Here is a 24,462-nt window from a genome sequence, read left to right on the forward strand (position 1 = left end):
GCAGGTCCAGGTCATAAATCTTCTACCTTTTCTCAGGGTTTTTTTCTTCAATTCAGCATTTGTGGAGTTTTCTCCTTTTTCTCGCATACTCCAGAGTTCCAAGCAAGTGAGATTTGTCCTTTTATTAGTTGTTTCTAAGCAGAGACTTTTCCAGAGGATGTCTGTGGTGACAACATCATTCATGAACTGTATCTTGATCGCCACTTTATTTCTAGTATCTTGTAAATAGTAAGTACTCAATAAATATTTGAGTGAATTAATTAAGTAATATTATTTCATTATACAGATAAGCAAGCTGTGAATCAGAACTGAAATGATTTGCCTAGGTCAACTAACTACAGGTATACCTTGGAAATAGTGTGGGTTCAATTCCAGACCACCACAATAAAGCAAATATCACAATAAAGCAAGTCACACAAATTTTTTGGTTTCCTGGTGAATGTAAAAATTATTTACACTATACTATATTCTATTAAATGTGTACCAGCATTATATCTAAAAAACAATGTATAATGCCTTCCTGACTGAAGTGGGGGAAAGAATTGTAACAAAATAAGGAACCAGTGGCTGAGAGAGTACAAATAGAGCCAAGAAGCTATTCTGGAGGTCACTCTTATGCAAACTTCAGCTAGACATTACTATTTACCATGGTTTGCGAAACCCCAACCAGAGCCATTCCTGCCAACCCTGAAGAATACCTAGAGCTCTATCTGAGATTCTACAAAGGTTCCATGCACTATGATTACTTTCCAGAAACCTGCAACTTCCCGATGGGTTCCTAGGCCAGATAAGTCCTGAAATCCAGAGGGGCCAGCCTCTCCAGAACATCAACTATCTCCATGCCCCCACCCCATAAATACTATCAACAGCCCTTTCCAACATGAAAAAATTAGAATGGGCAAATACTCTAAAGAATGGGAGAAAGATCAAAGCGATGCAATGGTGACTCAGTGGCAGAATTCTCACCTGCCATGCTGAAGACTCAGGTTTGATTCCCAGTGCCTGTTCATGCAAAAAAAAAAAAAAAAAGAAGAATGGGAGAAAGATTAAAGGAGAAGGTGGAATTATAACAGAGAAGGTAGGATTTAACAAATGAGTATGACTGCTGAATTATTATATTGATATTTCTTTTAGTCTCCAGTGTCTTGGAGCAGCCAAAGGAGAAACCTAAAATTGTGGAACTGTAACCCATAACAAACTCTGAAATCTGTTCTATAACTAATTGTGGTGTGCTTTCAAACTTACTGGGGTTTTTTGTATATGTTATTTTTCACAATAAATAATTTTTAAAACAATGTACATACCTTATTTTTAAAATGCTTTATTGCTTAAAAATGCTAACCATCATCTGAGCCTTCAGCAAGTTGTAGTCATTTTGCTCATGAAGGGTCTTGCCTTCATGTTGATGGTTGCTGACTCATCAGGGTAGTGTTTGCTAAAGGTTGGCATGGCTATGGTAGTTTCTTAAAATAAGACAAAATGAAATTGGTGGTACCGATTACTCGTCCATGTCACTCTGCAGCATGTGATGCTTTTTGTTAGTATTTTACCCACAATAGAACTTCTTTTCAAAATTGGAGTCAATTCTCTAAAACCCTGCTACTGCTTTATCAGTAAGTTTATCTAATATTCTGAATTCTTTATTGTCATTTCAAAAATGTTCAACATCTTCTCCACCAGGAGTAGTTTCCGTCTCAAGGGGCCACTTTCTTTGTTTATCTGTAAGAAGCAACTCCTTTTCCATTGACATTTATCATGAGATTGCAGCAAATCCGTCACATCTTCAGGCTCCACTTTATCAAGTGCTCTTGATATTCCCACTTCCTCCACTGAAGTCTTGAACCCCCCAAAGTCATCCATGAGGGTTGGAATCAACTTCTTCCAGATTCCTATTAATGTTGATATTTGTCTACCTCCTCCCATGAATCCCAAATGTTCTTAATGACATCTAGAATGGTGAATCCTTTCCAGAAGGTTTTCAGTTGACTTTGACCAGTCCATCACAGGAATCACTACCTATGGCAGCTATAGCCTTATGAAATGTATTTCTTAAATTATAAGACTTGAAAGCCGAAATTACTCCTTGATCTATGGGCTACAGAATGGATGTTATGTTAGCAGGCATGAAAATATTAATCACATTGTACTGTACATCTCCATCAGAGCTCTTGGGTGACTAGGTACATTGTCATTGAACCGTACAGTTTTGAAAGGAATCTTTTTTTCTGAGCAATAGATCTCAACAATGGGCTTAAAATATTCAGTAAACCATGGTGTAAACAGATGTGCTGTCATCCAAGCTTTGGTGTTCTGTTTATAGAGCATAGGCAAAGTAGATGTAGCATAATTCTTAAGGGTACTAGGATTTTTAGAATGGTAGGTGAGCCTTGACTTCAGCTTAAAGTCACCAGCTGCATTATCCCCTAACAATAAAGTCACTCTGTCCTTTGAAGCTTTGACACCAGGCATTGACTTCTCTCTAGCTATGAAAGTCCTTCTTCCAATAGATGGCTGTTTCATCTACATTGAAAAACTGTTGTTTAGTGTAGCCACTTTCATCAATGATCTTAGCTGGATCTTCTGGATAGCTTGCTTCAGCTTCTACATCAGCACTTGCTGTATCACCTTGCACTTTTGTGTTATGTCAACAGCTTCTTAAACCTCTGACCTGTGCTGGCTTCCAACTTTTCTTCTGCAATTCCATCACATTTTTAGCCTTCACAGAATTGAAGAGAGTCAGGGCCTTGCTCTAGATCAGGGTTGGGTTTTGTTTTTGTTTTTTGTTTTTTGTGGGTTTTTTCGGGGGGGGGAGGGTAATGCATGGTCTGGGAATTGAACCCGGGTCTCCTGCCCATGGAAGGCGAGCATTCTACCACTGAACCACCCGTGCACCTTCTAGATTAGATTTCAGTTTAAGGGAATGTTGTGACTGATTTGATCGTCTATCCAAACCACTAAAACCTTCTCTGTCTCAGCAATAAGGCAGTTTTTCTTTCTTATCATTCATGTGTTCACTGGAGTAGCGCCTTTAATTTCATTCAAGAACTATTCCTTTGCCTTCACAACTTGGCTAACTGACTCAAGAAGCCTAGTTTTTGGTCTGTTTTGGATTTCAACATGCCTTCCTAACTAATCTTAATCTTTTCTAGCTTTTGATTTAAAGCGAAAGATGTGTGACTCTCCCTTTCACTTGAATACTTAGAGGCCATTGTAGGGTTTTAATTGGTCAAATTTCAGTATTGTTGCATCTCAAGGAATAAGGAGGCCCAAAGATAGGAAAAGAGACAGGGAAATGGCCAGTTGGTGAAGCAGTCAGAACACACATATTTATCAGTTAAGTCCACTGTCTATATGGGCACGGTCCATGGTACCCCAAAACAGTTAAAATAGTAACATCAGAGATCACTGATCACAGATCACCATAACAGATATAAGAATAATGAAAAAAATTTGAAATATTGCAAGAATCACTGAAATGTGGCACAGAGACATGCAGTGAGCAAATGCCCTTGGAAAAATGGCGCTAATACATAGACTTGCTCAATACAGGGTTGCCACAAATCTCCAACTTGTAAAAAACACAATATCTGCAAAGCGCAATAAAACAAAGTGCAGTAAATGAAGTATGCGTTATTAAATACGTGATCTGTGAGTCTTTCTAACTCCAAAAGCCATTCTTCTCTACCACACTAGTCTGTTGTATCTACCTGATAAAGGTTGCAGCTTTGATGGCTTAATGCCTGATAAGAATGGTTTCCCTTGTTTCTGTGATTTTATCTTCAGCCTCTTGTATTATTGCAGATTGGCACTGAAACCATTAGATAACTCTGTCAGGTTAGTTGTCCCCTATATTGAAGTAAGAGCACTATTAAGAGTGTTAAAAGTATATCCTTTGGTTTTTATTTTTCTAACAATAACAACTTTGCAAAAAGAGGGCATTTATAGGTATTGTTTGGGTTGCAAGCAGGCTTTGATCCTACTGTAGCCTCAATGAAAAACTGAGAGAGAGGTCCAAAGAAGATGAATCAGTGAGTGATAGGGTGGTGACTAGCATAATATGTTAACATGGCATAAAAAAATTATTTAATCATCATTCATTAGCATTTTAGTTCATACCAGTTAGAATGTGAGGAAAGAGAAAGGTGAATGGATTGTATTTTCTATCTTTTTAATCACCCATCCAGCTACACACACACACACACACACACACACACACACGCACACACGCTGTACTCTGTTTTATTCAGAGACTAAACACAGAACTTAGAAAATTCTAACTGCCCTTAGTAATGGCTCTCAACTCATTCTGTGATTACCAGTTGTGACAAGTACCATTCTAGACCTTGGTATTACTGAAGGGAACAAGTCAGATAAGGTCCCTATCTCATGTAAACCTTGTATTCTAGTGAGAGATAAACATTAATTAACTGACAAGAAACACCAAATAATGATAAGCGCTAAACAAAGAATTAAAACAGGGCACAGGATAGAGAGTGACTTTTTTAGAGGTAATCATGGAAGACCTCTGAAGATTAGTCAAGGTCGGGACAGGCATGCGTTCCACGCAGAGAAGAAAGGGTGGTGCAAATGAACATGTCCAAGAACTAGGACAAAATATTGATTACTTTTGCCTTTCCTTCTATATCAGGAGAGTTTCATTATTTGGATCTAACAAATAGCTTAAGCTACAAATAAAAATAACCAATAATAACACTATTCATTCTGTGTTTTACTAAATGCCCCTTGATCTTTGTGATTCTGCACTTTTAAATCTACACTGAAATTACATTTATCCTTTTCAAAGCCCCAACCATAAATCAGCCATAATGGAAGCTCTTCTTCTTGCTTTTATTGCAAGGATATATGCTCCAGCCTTCACGTCTAAAGTGTTTACCTGGCTTTTCCACAGCTGACTCAGTGCATTGGAACATTTTAATGCAACCTGCATGGCATATGGTCACCAAATCTCTGTGAACTCTTTATCATTTTTGTATAATTGATAACAACTGGTGAGGAAAATCATATCTGTTTCCTGCTTGCTTCCTTTTGTAGATGTTAAGTTACTTAATCTATTTACTTTCATGACTGTGCCTTCAAAGGTAGAAATGCGAAGGAAAAGAGAAAAGCAACTAAACTCAACAACTGTGTGTCTGACTTCTAGGCCTATACGTTTTCCACTACATTGCTGCCTCTCAGGATTCTAAAGCCAAAGTTCCCTTTTCTACAAAATAACCCAGTTACCTTTCACCTCAAATACCATAGATTTAGGAAATAAAGAGAGCTCCTTTCTTTGAAGCCGATAGCTCTTCAGTTTTCTAAAACTATTTTCCATGCCAGTCTTTTAGACTTTCACTCAACCCCTCATGATCCTGTATCAGCTTTCATTATCTTCCACTTTAAATGGTATTTATCTGTATTTCAAAACTTATATCCAAACCTTCCTCTTTTTGTTTACCATGACATTTATAAAATGATGTGTGTGAAAGAGTTTTAAAACTTTAGTACTATATCAATCCTAGGTATTATTGCTAAAACTCAAGGCTTTTCTAGAAGACTTTCTCGGGTTAGCTTTGTCAACCCATTCTTTAATTAATTCAGCTAATATTTGACCTCTAATCTGTGATGGGCATACATGTGTCTCAGAGCCTCAGACATGAATAAGATAAATAAGAAACTATTTATTCCCTTAGGAAGTTTATAATCTACTACTTCTCAGCCCTGCTCACCCAGTCTGCTTCCTCCCCTCTTCTAAGTCTACCATAGTCACCATTTTTAGTTGTTTCCCTTGGTAATATCACAAACTCCTAGGGACAGTGTCCAAATGTTACCATTAGCCAAAAAATCTGGGCAGTGTCATGTGATGAATCAAAGCTATGGACTTTTGGTAAACTACTTAATCTTTGAGCTTCTGTTTTCTCATTTGAAAAACACATATGAAGTAACACCTACCAGATATGAAGTAGTTGCTAGAGGTAAATGAGATGATGATTTTAGTGTGCAAAGGAAATATTCAACAAATAGTTGCCCTGTCACTTTACTTGCTCAAAATACCCCCAATCACTTACTTGCTCAAAAAACCTTCAATAATACCTCTCTTACCTTCCAAATGTAAATGTCTCAGCCTGCTCTTGTATGCCCTTGATAAGACCCCAACCTAGTTTGTCAACCTTCTCTCATATGACTCTTCCACATTCTTTCCCTCAAACCAAAAGGGCTACTCCTGTACACACCCTCTTCTCTCCACCACTAAGGACAAACCAGTATTAGCTACCATTTTTTGGATGTCCATCATGTTTTAAGGAGGAACCTGATGCTTACATATATTTTTGCTTAATAATCTGATTTTAATGGAGTGGTTGAGGTTGCAATTTCAGAGTCCAATTCCTTGTTTATTTTCATATCATGATTCCACTATCTTCTGTCTATTTGATACTGGACAAGTCACTTAATCTCTGTAGCCTCAGTGTCCTCAACTGTAAAATGGAGATAATAATAGTAGCTATTGTAATTCTGTTGTGAAGATAAATTGTAATGGTCAATGTGAAACTTCTAACACAATAACTAGCACATAATAAGCTCCCAATAAATATCAGCTATTTTTATTACTGGTGCATTTCGTGTTGTTTTCTTCTCATATCACTCTGCGAAATATTTTACAAATGGTGAGAAAGATTAAATGGCTTTTTCAAAATAACACTACAGCAAGTAATTGGTTAAGACAAAATTTGAAACCTGAGTGGCCTGACTTCAAACTCCTTGCTTATCCCACTGTACATTGTTACCTCATATAATCTCTCAACCTAAAAAATATCCTTCCTTAGTTTCATTGGAATCATCTTTCAGATCCCATGACAGGTACCACATCCTTCACAAAACTCCTTGATCCCCACCCACATGTGATCTCTCCTTTGAAATCCTCACAATGTTGTCACTCATTTCTATGCAGCACTATGCTACAGTGACTTGTAAACTAACTTATGAGCTCTCTCACACCAGAGTGGAGGGTGAACCCTGTTTTCCCTGAAGCAGAGAGTACTTTGCACTAGGCAGATCACTTGCCTTGAGTAAAGGGTCTTTGTGAAGACCATTAAGGTCACAAATCCAGGAATCATTTACTTACCAATATGTCTCTATGCCAGGCCCTGTGGTAGACCCTGGGTGTAGGGAGATTAAAAAAAAAACAAAAAGGCTAAATCTCTGCTCTCAAGGAATTTATAGTTTGACAAAAGTGCTTTGAAACCAGAAAGTCATTTTTAATAGAAGCATTATAATTAATCAGATGAAGCAAACATTTCAGTAATGGTAATGAATTCTCATTTTTGTTTATACAGATACAGTTGTTTCCTCCAGCTGCTGTACCAGTTTAGACTACATTATCACCTACCTCTTCAAGCACATAGCAAAAGAGGGCAAGAAGCCACTTCGAAGCAGAGAGGCTACCCAAGGTGGTCAGAGACTATTACACTTTATGCAGCAAAACCCAGATGTCTTGCAGCAGGTAATAGAGTTTCCTTGTAATCATCCTGGACACTGGGTATCTCTTAGAGCAACTGATCTTGCCAAGAACTCTTTACCAGTTATTCCTTGAGATTATTTTCCCTGAAAGTGGCACTTGTTTCAATGTTTACCCACCCTGGAGAAATCCCCAGAGTGGTTCATCTCACCTTATTGAAGCTAGAATTCTAAAAGAAGATAGCTCTTTCAGAGGCCTGAGAGAAAGAAATACAGGGCCAAGCTGAAACTGAAAACACTCAACTTCTGATTTCTTTCCTGGAGCCTCTGCTAATGTTATCTTAGGTTTGCCTTGTTAGTTCTCTGGTATTTGGGAAGCTACCATTTGCTGGGCTTCTAGTCCAGGCAACATGTTAGGAACTTTCCATTCATCATATCATAGTTGGTATTTTTCCCATTTTGAGATAAAAAATGAAGATTCAAGTAGGTTATGTTCCCAAGAGCATTTGACTAAGTAATAGAACCACAATTTATTTTTCTTTGTTTACAAATGTGTTTTCTATCTGCCTACTATAGATTAGGTTCCTGTTTAATATTGTTTTAAAAAAACTCTTTTCTGAAAACCAGAGTAACAGCATGCATAAAAACTGAATACAGGGCAGGCCACAGTTGCTCAGCAGGCAGAATTCTCGCCAGCCATGCCAGAGACTTGGGTTCGATTCCTGGTCCCTGCCCATGTAAAAAAAAAAGAATGCATCCTAGAAATATTTCAGAGCAACGTTATTTTTCTATGGAGATACCATCACTGTGATTCTTTTTCACTTCCCTAAAATTTGGAAAATACTATCTTCACACTGACTTTAGTTGTTTTGTTTTGCCAGCTCATATCCACAACACTCTGTGGTTTGCAGATATACATACTTCAATAGTATCTCATAGCATGATCATTAGCCAGAAAGTAAGTTGCCTGGAACTGGCATAAAAATGTCACTTTGAGTAGAGAAATTATGCAAATAGAACAAAACATCCATGCAGAAGGTTTCTTTCCTGGCTGTCATATTCTGCTAATATTTAAATGAAAGTATGTAAATTTCACTTGTGGCGATGTTTCAGTTACCCAATTATTTTCCTGGGGAGGAGAACAGTGATTAAGGTTTTGTGCAATTGGGCAAGGGGCTGTACGCCTAGAACTGTTATTTCAGGTTGGTATTATGGTAAAGGGAAGAGGAAAATAACTCACAATTATTTATTTATTGAGGACTTACTATGTGCAAGAGTCATTAAGACTTATGAAACATAATTTCTCTCCTTAAAAAGTTTCTTGTCAGGTAGGACAAAGAGACAAGATTAGTTAATCAACAGAGAATGTCACAGGGCAGGGGAGGAACTGTCAGAAAAATGTTCTTATTTGATCCCCACCAACCCTAAAATGTGAATATCATCATCCCCATTGTACATATGAATAAAGTGAGGTGCAGAGAGAGCAAATGGAAAGTGATGGAGTTGGGATTTGAACCAGGGTCTGCCTGGGCCAAAATCCCAAATTCTTACCACTCATGCCATTGATTCTCAAGGGAAAACGTGGTGGAAATAACATCTCAGATTCATCTAAAAGGTCTTTTCAAAATATACATGCTGTCAAGATTCAGATGACCCTCCTCCCACCCCCAAAGCAATAGCCACTGTTACTCTTGGAGTATGTCACAGCCCTCAGGTGTTTTAGCATGGAAAAGGTTGAGAACCACTGACTTAGAGCATGCAGCCACTGGAGAAAATAAATAGCTAAGGATTGGCCAGGAATTAGGCACATCACCACCACACCAGGGCAAGCGATAAGCACACAGGGCAAATCACTCCTGCCAGCACTCAGCCATAATCACAATACTGTCCTGTAAGCTTTGGTAGAAACTTTCAAGTTGGTAGGAAATTTTAGCAAAGAATAAGCTGTGGTTCTAGACAAAATACCGTCATCCTGTGCAGAGCAAAGGATATGGTTGTGTACGAGACGACCAAGTTTGTCTCTACTTAGAATTACCATGCGTTCATTGGTTTAAGTAATTTCTGTGTGTTAATAATACTTGGTAATCCTTCACTTTATAGCATATGACTAAGTAGTGATATATCTTTATTAACAGTGGAATACATTCTATTTATTTGGAATGTAGGCTTTCAGAAAGCATTTTAAATATTAATGACTGGTCTCTGGTAGTCAGCATAAATATGATTTGCATTAGCACTAGGTTATATCATCTTGAGTGCCTCTGATGTCAACTATTGGGTAGAGTAATATCTGACATCATCTCCTTAGGTCACTGACAACTTTGACCTCTATTCTTATGCACAGTTTCTATCGTCTCAAAAGCTCTTTTGAATTGATTTGAAATTTTGACTCTTCCCTTTATGAGGCAGTAAAATTGATAATTATTCAGATGGGAACTGAGCACTGAGTGAAAAATCAATTCCACCCGCTCTCTGCTGCGTATAAAATTACTTCTGAGTCGGCTGGACTGAGCGGATGGCCGGAGTAAAAGCAGCAGGCAGGGTAGGGGAAGGATTAGCTGGACAGAGCTAATAGCCTGAAGGGATAGACTTGGAAAAGAGGGAGTGGGCCAGTTGGGGGTTATTATGAACAAGGATGGGTCCCATTGATCATCTGTTTACATCAGCTTTCCAAGACCTTATAAATCAGCACTGAAGAGCAGCAGAACCCAAGATTGGGCCATTTACCAGAGGGACTCTGTATTAGATTATTCTCATTTTCACACTCAGATGAAAAGTGAGCCATTGATTATTCATTGGTTGCCCATTAAACACTGTTTTTATAGATGATTTGCCTATCATAGAAGGTAATGAACAAGGTTGCTGCTTCATAACTTGAGGTTTCAGTTTTCAAGGCATCTGTGTCGTTAAGTAATGCCTAACCCTATTAAAAGGAATGGGTTACAAATTGCTTAACAGTGCTGAAAAACTAGACCCTAATGACTAATTGTGCTTGGAGTTTAGAGAGGATTTGTCAGCTCTTTAAGCTAAACGGATGCAATGATACTGCAATTATTTACTAGTTTGAACTGTTCCCCCCACCCCACCTTAATCTCAACCTATTTTGCTGGAAGCATAATTGCATGAAGAGTGTCAGTTCCAAACTGTAAAAGTTATCTTCTCAAGCTTCTACAGTAAATCAACATACAGTATATAAAGGATTTTTTTCCATGCTTATAGGCCTTTCCATTTCTATGCAGCAGACTGGGAAAGACATTCTTCTGCCTCTCATCTGAAAATGTGCTTATTATGACACATATAAATGTGTGATTATGTGTCTATATTTAGATCATCAGTATTTTAAAGAACATTCTCCAAATAAGTCATCTCCATATTTTGCAAACAAATCTAACTTGGCGAGCATTAAAATTTAGTACATTTGAAGACCCATTATAATTAAATGAATCTATTTCAAGTAAGAATTATTGTCTCGGCAACATTACTTTGACTTAACAATTGAAAAAAGCCCAGATACATAAAGTAAGGGAAAAAATTCCCCAAGTGGTTTTCTATCATTGTGACGATAAACAGAAAATTTAAGGACAGGCCAGTAGGAACAGTGATTAGGCACTGATCTGTTACAGTGATTCAATTTGGAAGATAAAATTTGTGAATTTTTTTCAACTTCATCACTGGTCATATTAAGTGTTTGCATAGACCAGCATTCATTTAAATATATACCAGAGTGAAAGATTTGCCCAAATTCAATGAAGTGAATTATTTTATAGAATAGAGGTATGTTTCAGAGATGTGACTAATTCTTTTTGAGATTGGAAGAACAGGGCACTGGTGCTGAATGCTGCTCTAAATCAGGATTTCAACTAAAACTAAAAGCTCTGGGAAGAATAGCACCTTCCACAGAAGTAGAATACAAACTATGTATGATAGTATTATGATTAGATTATGCAATTAACTTATTAATAGGGTATTTTTAGCAATTATAGATCTCTGAAAGCTAAATGCATTGAATGGAGAAATTAAAGTATTTAGGTTGGAATTTATCTTTTCATCTGTTTATTTTGGCTCAAGCCAGCTGTACTGAAAACCCAAAGAAATTGTAATTACCATTCTCTGTTTCTTTCTTTTTTCTTTTCTTCCTAACCTAGCATTTAACTACAGATTGTGAGACGCTGTCAGAACCTATAAGAATCATACTTCAGTAGGGACATAAGCTGAAAGAACATTCACCCTTTTCCTCAATCAGTCAGTCAATCAATGAAAATTGCTTTTGGATAGTGCTCTTCATGACATGCATCCCAAAGTGAATTACAGCAAAAGGGAAATCAGCTGCTCTTTTTTCATTTCTGTGTTTAGACTGAAACGATACTGCTCAACATTTTGACATACTATACAAGACATCTTTCATACTTAAGATCCTATTCCATAATACTAAGTAGAAGAAAGTGCAGTCACATGTTTAACTGATGTTGAGACTTTAGCCTTTAGAACCTTAGCAAGTCTCTCATAGTAAGAAACACTTACGTCCACGAAATATATTCACATCTCTTATCCTCTCTAAAAAAAAATTAGTGAGATTTGCTAAAGTTTAATAATAAACACATTTTTAGTTATCCTTAAATAGGAAGTGCCCTCCATGTAACCCATTAGCTCAGTCTGGTTGATTTGCAATTTTGTTATCAAAAATACGGCAGTAGATTGATATCAGCTGAAAGAACATTTACAGCTGAATCAGAGGATAATATGGATTTAAAGGATAGAATCTAGGGTTGCATCATTAGACACAAAAAGTGGAAAATAGAAACTCATTGCAAGGCAGAATTGGTTTTTACACATCCTGCTGTGATCTTGGTCTCCTTTATGGCAATCCATGCATGGACGCTGTATGTATTTTTAGAAAAAGAAATACATATTGGAAAAAAATGAAGTGCTTTCTATGTACAGGCACTTAAGCTTATGTATTATCTGATTTATCATAACAATGTCTCTATAAAGCTATAGTATTATCACTGTTCCACAGATACAGAAACTGAGGTACAAAAAGATTAAGTAACTTTCCCAAGGTCACGTATCAATAAGTGGAAGAGCTAAAATATTAGCCTGGGTCCAGATTTCCCGTGCTTAACTTCTAAGTGATTTGTTCCTTAGTCCATTTGGTGCTGCTAATCTGAAGAAGTGTGTATGTTTTGAGCACTTACAACAAGGCAAGTTCAGCTTCCAAAAAGTCCCACTGGGTCTGTCCTTAGGGATGATTTAGATCCAACACCCTATACCCAAACTTTCTGCTGCTGCAGGGATGAAACAGATGGGCAGTGACCCAAGGAGGCAGTGGGCAAGGGAGGAGGAGGTTGCTTTGCCAGCTGGTGCAGAAAAAGCACCATGGCTCCCACCATCACTAAGGCAGTGCTAACAGAACTTCCTCTCTTATTCTACACCCATACCCATTCATTAATTCTATAGCCAGGCATTTGAGGGTATAAAATTTAGCAGAACATGTATCCTTAAAAAGGTTGTAGTCTAACAGTATAACAGTCTCATGGTATTCTTTTGTGTCTGTTATTTAATTCCTTTGAGGTAGTTCTTGAGGTTTACTTTAACCTGATTCTCTACAGTAGAATCAATATGGCAGCTGTAACATGAAGGTTTAGGGAAGCAGCATGTACTTTGCATCCATCCCCCATCCCTAGCACTTATATATGCCTCATCCTGACTCTCACACTGATTCCTCAGTATAGAATGCTATTGTTCACCCCTTTATAGTTGTAAGCAGTTGTCTTCTCTGAAGAAAGCTCCTACTAATGAATACTGTTAACTCAATCGATGGTCATTCTTAAGGGCATCCCACATTGGTAACTACAAATCTGATATGTGGTCTCTCTTCCTCGCCTATCCATTATACAAGGTATCACAAACTGAAATGTTTATAGAGGCAAAACAGCAACCATAAATGAATGTGGTAGACTGGGGAAAAAAAACAAAACTGAAATTGAGTACACATGCCCTGCCTAAAGAGAGCAGCCTCTACACAACTCCAGTCAATTGTTGCCCTATAAAAAGGGAAGACCTAGCATTGTCATATATAATGAGATCCCCAACTCAAGAGAAGTCAGAAATCCAGATATTTAAATGTTGGCCACTGATTAAATTTAAAGCAAAACAAAGGGAGACCAAACTGCAGGACAGCTCCATATATATATGGCTGCTAGTGTGCCGCCTCTATTTTATGTAATCTTGGGAAATTTCAGAGTGAAGATCTCCAGTGCATGATCCCTTGTATTTCTCACAACCATCTATGGCAGCACTGCTAACAGCAATATTTTTATATCCCTTTGATTTTTTGATAATTTTTTAAGCCAATCTTTTGGTTTTTAAAGGTTGTGATTATTTTACTTTTATATACACCTCTATACTTAACTCTCTGCTAAAATTTAAAGGGATGCTTTATCACATTTAGGTTGTATCTTTGCATGCTGAGGAGATTCATTGAACAGGTAATGAAACTCAGTCAACTCAGTTAATATTTTCCAAAAAAAAATGTTTATTTTCAAAGTAAACAGGTTTGTTTGAGGCAAAAAATAAGGTTCAGTTTTGTCAGGTGTGTGGGGGTTTTGTGTTGGGGGGGTATACATGCAATCTAATCACCAAGGAACAAATCAGAATATCTAAGAGGACCAGGGCTGGACAAAGTATCTGGGTAACAACCAAGTAATAAAAGTACAGAAGCCATAAAATCCTTAAGAACGAAGAATTTGTGACCACTACCCCCCAAAGATCAATGTAGAAAGTTAGTGTTTTAGTTTTAAAATTAGAAAAACACTAGTCTTTTTATTATAAAGGGATTTTCCCCACAGTGTTATAAATTATTTGTGTTCATCCATCTCTTCAAGGATGATTCTAGTCCAAATCGTTTATTGTTTATCATATCTTTCCCATTTCGATTTGGTTTTTGTATGTTATATAACTATTTGTTGAATGACTGTTTCAACGGTAACGGAAAAAAAATGTGGTAGTTTAAAACAGGAAAACCAGTTAAAATAGACATCCATTATTGATTTATAAATTATCAAATTAATGTTATAGCCATAATAATACCTGTTTTTAGAGAGTGCCTTTTCCCCCCAAAGATCACCTCCATCTTGACACTTGCCCCAGCACTTAGCAGAGCCTAAACCTTGTAATTGTCAATAAATATCTTCAAAACAAACCAAAAACAAATTAATTTTCAGAAATACAGTCAGCCAACTCTGACTTTAGGTATCAAATCTAGCATGGTTATAGACTACTGCATAATAAAACAAATGGTAATGCTAACGTAAGATTGTATCATAATATACTGTACAATAACCTTGCTAATCTGTAAAGAAAATTCCATTCTAAACAGGAATAAAGAAACAAAAGTACTTCAAATATTGTTACAAATGATAGAATAGAGAGTGGTTTTTTCCACTAGGACATGTGTTTTTCTATGTCTAAGCACAGTTTAAGGATGTAATCCATTGATAGTATAACATGCCTTATTAATTGAAAGGTATGGAAATCCACCAGATGTAGCCCAAACCAGCAGAGAGTTGGGTGACTAAGCAACAGCAAAGACACCATATTGAGTGAGCCAGAATCCAGTCTCTAAGTCATTTATTTCAACCAGTGACAATACATTTAAACTCCTGTGCCTCAACATTGATTGATGGTTTAATATCATATATAATTTTTTTAATGAAGGAAAAGCATTTAAATATGTTACCATTTGCACTGGTATTCTCCTATGTACATAACTGCATTTAATCATTATGGGGATTGTTTTTGTACTTGTGTAATTTGTATCCAAGAAATAACTGTCAAAGCCATCTCATGCCATTGCTGGAAATGGTACAGTGTGCTTCATACTTGAAGAGATTCATTCTTCCCTAAACATAATTAAGAGCATTGGAGCCTTTACTGCCACCACATAGGAATTCCATGTTTACATTTCTGAAAATGAAAAATTAGCCACAGTGTGCTTTTTTGGGTTCCCATTTTCTGGGGCTATGATATTTAAGTACCTTAGTTCTGTCCTAGTGTATGATTTGAAGAGTTTGATTTTAAGACTTTTAATATTAAAATACATAATAAAATTTTATTATCTAATTACAAGAGGGTTTAGCCTCTTATTAAAGTTGCTAAATCAGGCCTAGATTAGCATCATAATGGCACAGTTTGGCATGGAGTACTCAAAAGTCAAGTTCGAGGGAGGAGTAGATTTATTTTTGTTGGGGGGGGTTGGTTCTCCTACCCCACCCTCTGCACAAAATAACAAGGATGAAATGCATGTATGAAAACAAACAAGGAGCAATTTGGGAAGCTGGAGAAAGAGTGGAGGTGTCAGCCTGGGATGGTACCCTTAGGCAAGGCAGCTGGTATATGTAGCCTTTTGTTTATCTGCTACTGGTTTATGTAGCCTTTAGGCCGGCACCAGAAACAATCACTCCTACAGGGTCAGCTGCTGGTCAGAAGCAAAGTAAGAAAAGATTTTGCGTTCAAATGCAGCAGCCATAATTTCTGTACAGCTGGCACCTGCTACTGGTGCACAGCGTGAAGGTGAAAGGTCAAAGAGGCAGTTGTTCAAAACTCAAGAATGGCTTAAAGGGACTTGTAGATTAATCTGCTTTATTAACTTCTGTATATTAGATAACTATTGCTGTGAATGACAGTACATCTTTTTGAATAAGTCGCATCTCTTTCTCTTTTAAATTAGCTTTTGAGTAATGAATATTAAATAGAAAGGATTTCAGGGGTAATTAAATGAAAACAGAATGATGTCATTTTACAATTATATTTGTATGTTTATAGAATAGGAGAATTATAATATTTTCCAAGGAACTGGGGGGAAGAAAGCCAGCTCTTCATGAAGAAGGATTTGGAATAAATGTCACAAGTCCATTAGCCTTTATCTTTAAATTAAAAGTAAAAGACTTAGCATGTGACTTAGCATGAAGTCATTGGGTGCCAGTGGCTTGGTTTGGCATTCCCAGAGGCTCCAAGTGTTTTGTTTTTAAATTAAAGTGAGGGCAGTCTGTCATTGTTCTTTTATCTACAGTTTTAGTTAGTTCTGCTATTAGTCTGCAGCAAACATTCTCAGAATAGCAAAGGAGTTGTAAAAAATAAACAGCCATGAACATTTCATAAGAAAAAAAAGTCCAGAGTTGTACGCAGGCTTAGCACACTAATAATTAGGCAAGCTTTATAGCAGTCTCTCACCCAGTGTGGCAACTGGCAATCAACATGGTTTTTAGCCTCTTCATTAATAGTGATTGACATTATTGGCTATCATTATAAATTTAGAATAGAAAAAAAATCCACTAAATGTATCCTTTTCTGAAACCTTTGCAATGAGATTTTCCAACCCGTAGATTAAATGCTGATGCTCACCTTTGAAGGTGCTTAACAGTCTGTGTTCAAAGGGACGATCTTGTCTTGCTGACTCCCAGTTTTCTTTTTTTGTTTTTATTTTTTTAAGAACTCTCAGAAAAAGAGCACTGCAGATGATGTCTGTATTTTTATGCTGACACAGCACAGGTAGCAACATTTATCCATATTTCACAAGCAGAAGCTACTTGGGGATTCATTTTCACTCTGAGTTTTGACACAAATACAGTCTCTCTACTCTGAGCAGTATTTCTGTGACATATGCAGATGGCACTGAGGTCACCTTCCTGCATCACACCCAGACTAGTAGAGGACTAAGCAGCAGAATCCTCAGCTTGTGTGGCTATCACGAAGAGGCTGGCTGCCCTGGCCAGAAAGGATTGTGTGAGGAGCATTTCCTTCCCCTATCACTCCAAAATGGAAGAACTACCCACCTCCTCCTTAAAGAGCGAGACTCCTCCTCCGCTGTGTATCAGGAGCTTTATTTCCTGTAGGGGTGCTGAGATTTGAGACGTCACTGTGGAAGGGGAACCTCAGAGTCAAACTGAGAAGTAGGATGTTGATTGATGAAAAAGAAGTAGAGATAATTATCATGTGCTAGGCTCTGTGCTAACTAATATATGTGTATGCTTTATATACATATATATTCACACATACAGGCACATATAAATATATATGTAAATTATATATAATTCTATTGAACTCTCATTTCTCTGTAAGGTAGATATTTTTAATCTCCATTTTATAATCAAAATACCAGAATTGAGGCTCTAAGATTTTAGGTAACTCACCTAATGTTGCTAATAAGTATAAGTACCAGAACCTGTGCTCTTAATCACTATATAATACTACGTTAAATGACTTAGAAACAGAATTGGAGGGGGATGAAAAGGTGGGCAGGGGGAGACATATAACATTCACTTATTCAAAAATCTTTGATTGAGCCTAGACCCCTGTCTTTAAGAACTGATTGAACAAGGGACACTTGACCCAAGCTGGTTCAGTTAGAATCTTCCTCCCTAGATTAGAAAATTTTAAAAATGTTGGTCAACCTCTAGTCTTCACTTGAATTGAAGACCTGAAAACTCTAGAGCCGTGGGACACCCGTTCTCTGCCATGTGCTCAGAAGAAGTAGCCAGTCTGCAGGGAGGGAGAGAAAAAAGACATAGATATACAGATATATCGAGAGGAGCTCAGATGAGAGACCAGGCAGCCCCAGAGAGAGAGAGAGCCTGAAAGAAAGATCCTTCCACCCTTCCTGTCCCTGGTTCTAAACCCTTCAAAGGGGCCTGGCTGCAGTGCCTACTCTAGGGGTCCTCTAATCACCCTTTAAGGCCTAAGTTTTGTCTGAGGTGGTGGCTGTCCTTACCGTGAAAAGATTCTTGATTCAGGCAGGGAAGTTGTGACAACAAAATGAGCCAATGGGTATAGATTCATATAACAGAGAGAAGCTGATCAGTAGATATGCAAAATTAGCCTTAATTTTGAAAATGATGTCACTTTTTTATGTGTTTGAGGGTAGAATACTCCACTGTTCATACCTATAAATGTAAAAAGTCTCTTCCAGGAAATCCCAGGCCCAAGAATTCATTTCATAGGATTATTTAATTTATAAGGCCATGGCTTCAGCCAGATCACTAGGTCTTCCGTAGTCCCACCCGTGTATTTTACCTTTGCTAATGCTGTTTTTTTGGCAAGTATTCTCAAGAACACAAAACTCATTGGACTGTGTGAGAACACAGTGTGGTGTGAGTTTGAATCTTGGACCCAAGCTGACTTCCTGCAGTCATCTCCTTGCATCAGCAAGAATTAAAAGAACTTCATAACTCTTCCCATTTATATAGTGTCTTCATAGGTAATGTCACTTCTAATTCTTACAACAGTCCGAATGGGTAAAGAGGGCCAATATGGGTATTTTTTAAACGCGAGTATATAGGTGTATCAACGAATTTAATCCCACAATAACTGTATGGGAGAAATATGCAGAGCTTCAGAAAGGTCAAGTAACTTGCCCAGAGTAACACAGCCAGTAAATAGCAGTGCCCAGATTATAACCAGGCCTTTCTGTCTCCACATCTCACACAGTTTTCACCCTACAAGGATTCCCTGGGCCTTAACCTATACTTCTTACTGGCATTCTTTCTTATCATTTCGTCCCTGTCCAAGGGAGACATTAAGAAAAATCACAACTCTGTTTCATGGAACAGAAATCCAAGACAGGATTTCTCTTGCCTTTATTTCCTTGAGTGATATTGTGAATGGTATGAGAAGCTCTTTGAGGTTTTTTTTAAAGAAAATCCTAGAATAAAGTGAGAGTTGGGATAATGATGGTATGATTTATTCAATTTACAATCATTACTGATTTTTCACATACTTGAAGGATACATTATGTGAAATTCTCCCAGAGTATATTAGTGTGCTGGAGATGTGAATCCAGCTTTTGTATTCACTGAGGAAGATCCTTGTTTGATTGCCATCTGATCACTACTTGAAGAACAAGACAGAGGTTCCCTAATCCTCTTATCTTTGGTGAGTTAGTGCTGCCTCAAAGACTTTGCAACCCAGACTTTGCAACTCTTGCTTATTAATTCTCCTAAGTTTCCCTTGTCGTGCTTAGGAGAATGTAGACTGAGTGCTCTCAGACTGCAGTGATTCCATCCTTCTTTCAAATGTTGTTTAATTGGAAATTATCTGTATTTGTTGTGGTCTTTCTACTTTACAGCAAGCTGAGTAGACAGTAGGAAAAGGATGGATTTTGCAGTCAACATACCCGGCTCTGTATCCCAGTTAAACTACTTCCTGCCTGTGTGACCATGGGATGGTTACTTCACCTCTTTGAGGATAATAACACTTCAGCCCAGAGAAGGCCCAAGTTTACCTGAACTGGCCCCCAGGATCTGACCTACTGTGGTCTCATGCCCAGACTTCCCAAAACTTTAGCTAGGACTCACTGTGTTAGATTCTTTCACATTCCATCACTCCCTCGGCCTACCCCATAACCTGGAACACTGGTATCAAAGAAAAGAAGACATTTAGGTGCATACTTAGTCAAGGTTAAGTGAATACAAAACATCAAATTAACTGGCAAGAAGGACAGTGATGAAATGTACAAGGCCTGAAGAGAAATTTCTTGACCCTAAAGAGACCCACCAGAAAGAAAACCCTAAGCAAGATCTCTATGTTAATGCCCATACTTAATGTGGCATCTCATTTAAGATAAGATGAAGAAGTTCCACTCAGGAAACTAAAAGCGTCAATTAGAGATAAGTGCATTTAGGAATGATTTCTCTGAGATCCTTAAGATTGTAAGGAAACAACTTGATGTGCGGGCTATAAGAGATTAATAAATACTTTAGGCTACATGAGTTCCTTAAGGCCACAGTGACCACATTTTATTCTATTCCATATCCTGACCCATAGTAGGAGCTCAGTTATTCTTTGAGCAATGATTAGTGGGAGAAATATGAAAAGGAGGAGAAAAGAAAGAAGGAGAAGTCCCTTGTGCAGTACCTGGTAGAGTAGATATTCAATAAATATGTGTTGCTTGTGTATACCTATCACATAAGAAGAGTTAACAATAAAATAAATATAAAAGTTTGTGCAGGTGAAAAAAACCTCACAGATAACAAGAGGGACATATAGCCCCTCCAGAGTAGCCTGTTTTGGAGACTGCATTTTAAGAGCAGAAGTTCTGCCCTAGGAAAATCATGCTCTCTTGTCTCACAGAGGGAGGGAGCCTGCCTTCCCTCCCCATCTTTTTCCTGAGCCCCCTACATTACAGAGAGGCAGGAAACAAATTGACAGAAACCTGGAGGAAAGTAAACTCAAGTGATTTAGGAGAATTGAAGGGCTGGCTTATGGGGCCAGATTAAAGAAGCTAAATATGTATAGCTTGCCTAAGTGACAACTAAATGGGGCATTTGATAAGTCTATAAATACTTGGAAGATATAAATGCCAAGGAGGAAAGGGAATTACTTAGCATGGCACAATGGAGTATTGGCATAATGGGATAATATTAAGAAAGGGAAAATGAAGGTTGAGCATCAATAAAAAGCTTTCTGACAAAGAGAACCATTCCTGACAGGGGACACTATTAAGTTATGTGCTATAGGCCAAACAAAATAATGGTGGTGCCATTTCTCGGGGTACTGGAAATGGAGCCAGCAAGGCAGGAGCTGGGAAATATCCTGATAAGAGCCAAGAAAGTAACCTTCTGGGTCTGTGGCCTCCTAATCCTAGAAAAGAAAAGATGTTGCATCCTCTTGGAAGAAGTCAAATGGCCCCGGCGTCCTAAAGCCCCACACCCGGTGAAGAATGGTGCTACCAGAAGTCCACCCTCCCGCATCAGTGCCAGAAAGATTCATGCAGATTTCATTGTACCTCATTTCCTAGAGGAAAAAAGCCCACATTCTCTAGCATGCATTCCTGGGTCCATCACAAAATCTGGCCCATGCCTTTCCAGCTCATCTGCTACCCCTCTTCCCCGCACACCCACTCCAGTCCCACAGAACTGTTCACCACTCTTCCTGACCACCTGTCAAACATTGCTTAGTCTCTCTCTACAACAGATCCAAATGTCACCTTCTCTAGGAAGTCTTCCCTGCCAGCCCCCCACCCCAGGCAGAGTCAGGCTCCCATTCAGGCTTCTGCTGTTCATTGTTTATATGCTGTGTACCTCCTTCCCTACGAGACTGTGAGCTCTTTGAGGGCTGAACCCAGGCCTTGTTCATCTCGGCATCCCCAGGGTCTGACACAGAGCCTGGCACAAAGTAGGTAGTCAGTAAACATTTGGACAAATCAAGAAAAGTTTCTATTCCCAGCACTTTTAGTCACTATCATTCCTTGGGCTCACTAGGTAATTTTTAGGGGATAAAAGCATCCACATCTCAGGAACATCTTTGAATAATCTCCCCAGCCTCTCAGCCAGCACTTTCTATGCCATTTAGAAAACTATAAATAAAAACCCTCAAATCTGAAAGGCATTGGGCCATCCTCTGTGGTTTAAATATAAACTCTAGGCTATTCTTTAATGGAAAATGCTTCTAAGGGGCCCCGTGAATTTTCTACCAAAAAGTGCTTTTTCCCCCCACATGAAAACATTTTGAGCATGATAAGTAAAATAATCCTCCACTGGTGGTTATGAGGAATTTTAAGGCCATCTCACCAAATCCCTTCAGGAAATCAGGGAGAATGTAGTGACAGATGAGAGGCAATGAAACTTTGAACCTCCTACTGTAGGGATAATATATTTATTGTGAAATACAATATTCATTGCACTCTGCTTTGATGACTGCATGAGATGCCCCCGTGCCATTATGCCTTATGTTGTTCTGTTGTGAAATATGATATTCATTGGGAAATGTTGTGATGACTGTTCAATAAAGCAACATGCTGTTTCCCCACTCCCTTCCCCAGATTTGAATGGCCTCAGAGTTTACTTTATCACTGAATATTTAATGTAAACATGTGCTTGTAGTCATCTCTGTCATGCAAATATATTTACACTGTCTAGGGTTCATTTCATTGCTACTTATTCCCAAAGTTAATAGTCTGTTTGTATTATGGGACTGCTAGACAGCAGCCACCTCTCCACTAGATGTAGCTTTGCTGGGGTGGTCTCACATCCAAACCCTTCTCCCTAGCCATCTTGGATTTGAGTCCCTGTTCTTAATGCTCTGAATGTATCTTCAGCTTCAGTATCAGATTCTACTACTCTGAAAGATTTCACTGACCGAGAAGAGGACAGAGTATACAGTCAAGAGTTCTGACCATTCTCTGCCACCACAACCTTGGTTGAGGCACTCATCATTTCTCTACTGAAGTTTTGCAATAGTGTCTAAACTTGTCACCTTGCCCCACTACCTACCATCATTGCCATTCTCCAGAACCCCTGTCCATTATTGTGCTGAATCACAGATCTTATCACGTCACTTCTTCCTTAAAAAGCCCTTGAAGACTACTCTTTATTTATTGGCCCAAACTCACTTCTACATTTATCATGGTATAGAAGTTCTTTTGTAGCCTTGATTCATCCCAGTTTTCTGCCTCTCACCCTCAGCGCTACTCCCTTCTGTTCAAAAGAGGGTCTCTCAAAAGCCTCCTCTATGGGGTTCTTCTTTTCCTAGACATGCCAGCCCCTGCCTCCTGTGCCATTCCTCATTCTGTTTTCTCTTCCTAATCTATCCGTCTTCCCTGATGATGCTATATACTTCTTTTAAGATTCAACTTCAATACCGCCTATATTATGAAGATAGATTGTTCTCTTTAGACAGTATCATTATGCTTTTATTAGTCTCTCTCAAGCATGCACCCATATATTAGCTAATTTGGAGACACACGTAGCAGAGGTTGGGATAGGCCTTTAAAGGTTCTAGCACCTGATTATTTAGCTGCCATTCTGGCGGTATCATGAACTAGAAATAAGTATCACCTGATTAAAAGCTAAGGAAAAATTGCTTTGGGGTTGAAAGCTATTCCTTAACTACCGAAAGAATGAGACCACCTTGCCTTCTCCTCAACATTCCTACCCAGAAGAAATGTAAAGAATGTTTTCGACAAATGATGCTTAATTTTTACATCAAATCGAAAAGTGCTCTGTTTGATCTTGGCAAGATAAGAATGAAAAAGAGTTTCCCAAATAGTGCTGAGTGGCAAACCCTGCAGCCTTCCAGTGCCCCAGGTTTTCTGGTTTTATTTTAATGCAGCAAGCTGCTTTATGAGATCTGCAGCCACTTGAAATATGATTTACTACTCGTAAAAAGTTTCAAATGGATAATGAAGATTCAGGAATGAGACAGTGTAGTGAAGTCGATTTTGTTTCTGTTGCTCTCCAGTACATCTTTGCCATTGAAATGAATTATTTATTATAATTTATTTCAACCATGGAAAATAAAACTGTTTTCATTGTAATGTGTGCTGTAACATTCAGAATAGACACATTACATGCAGTACTCTCAATTAATTAATCCTGAAGTTTCATTCTAACTTTATCTTCTTTCTTATAAGCTAGGAGACTGGCAGGTAATTTGTTCCCCAATAAACTATGATTAAAATGAATGTTTTGAGAACTGGGGGTAATGTGGATAATGGAGAAAATTGAAACGACAGCAAAACTAGGTTGTGTTTTTCCTTAGATTTTACATGGATGGAAGAGTTTTTAAATATTCCAGGCAATTTATCACTTGGAGAAAAAGCATCTCTTAACTTTCTGTAAGGAGGGGTGCTGGAGGAAGGTGCTATTAGCTTAGATGTGGAGACATGCAGTGCTAATACACAACCAAAGCCAGCTGAGGTTATCAGCCCTGCATTGCTTTCACTGATAAGACGATTTTTTGTTGTTGTTGTTTGTTTCTTTTTTTAAAAGCAAAGCTAGCATTGTGCAAAGGCCAAGTAGGCAGAGCTCCGAAATTATTTTCTAGGGGAGAATGAGTCACCTATAATTGATTGCAATCTTGTTTCTTTTTTGAAAAAAGAGGCTCACCTCATCTTGCATTTCATTTGACATATTTTTTTCCATTTTAAGTGCTACATACTTGCTTTTATTACGAGCCTGTGAAGACACTGTAAGCACTTAGGAATGAACTTAATATGTTCAGATATCAAGGATTTAA

At 38.1% G+C, this 24,462-nt stretch overlaps 1 protein-coding gene across 4 annotated transcripts in view; it reads left to right on the forward strand.

Annotated features, from left to right (window-relative positions):
* Positions 1-24,462, forward strand: part of RANBP17 (RAN binding protein 17) — a 365,039-nt gene that overhangs the window by 329,293 nt on the left and 11,284 nt on the right. For all 4 annotated transcript variants that reach the window (XM_077137636.1, XM_077137634.1, XM_077137637.1 and 1 more), the window contains one exon: positions 7,332-7,498. In XM_077137636.1, the coding sequence (XP_076993751.1) occupies positions 7,332-7,498 (167 nt within the window). The remainder of the gene's footprint in view (positions 1-7,331; positions 7,499-24,462) is intronic.

The sequence above is a fragment of the Tamandua tetradactyla genome, chromosome 20 (genome assembly GCF_023851605.1).
Source record: "Tamandua tetradactyla isolate mTamTet1 chromosome 20, mTamTet1.pri, whole genome shotgun sequence".
In the NCBI taxonomy this organism is placed as follows: domain Eukaryota; kingdom Metazoa; phylum Chordata; class Mammalia; order Pilosa; family Myrmecophagidae; genus Tamandua; species Tamandua tetradactyla.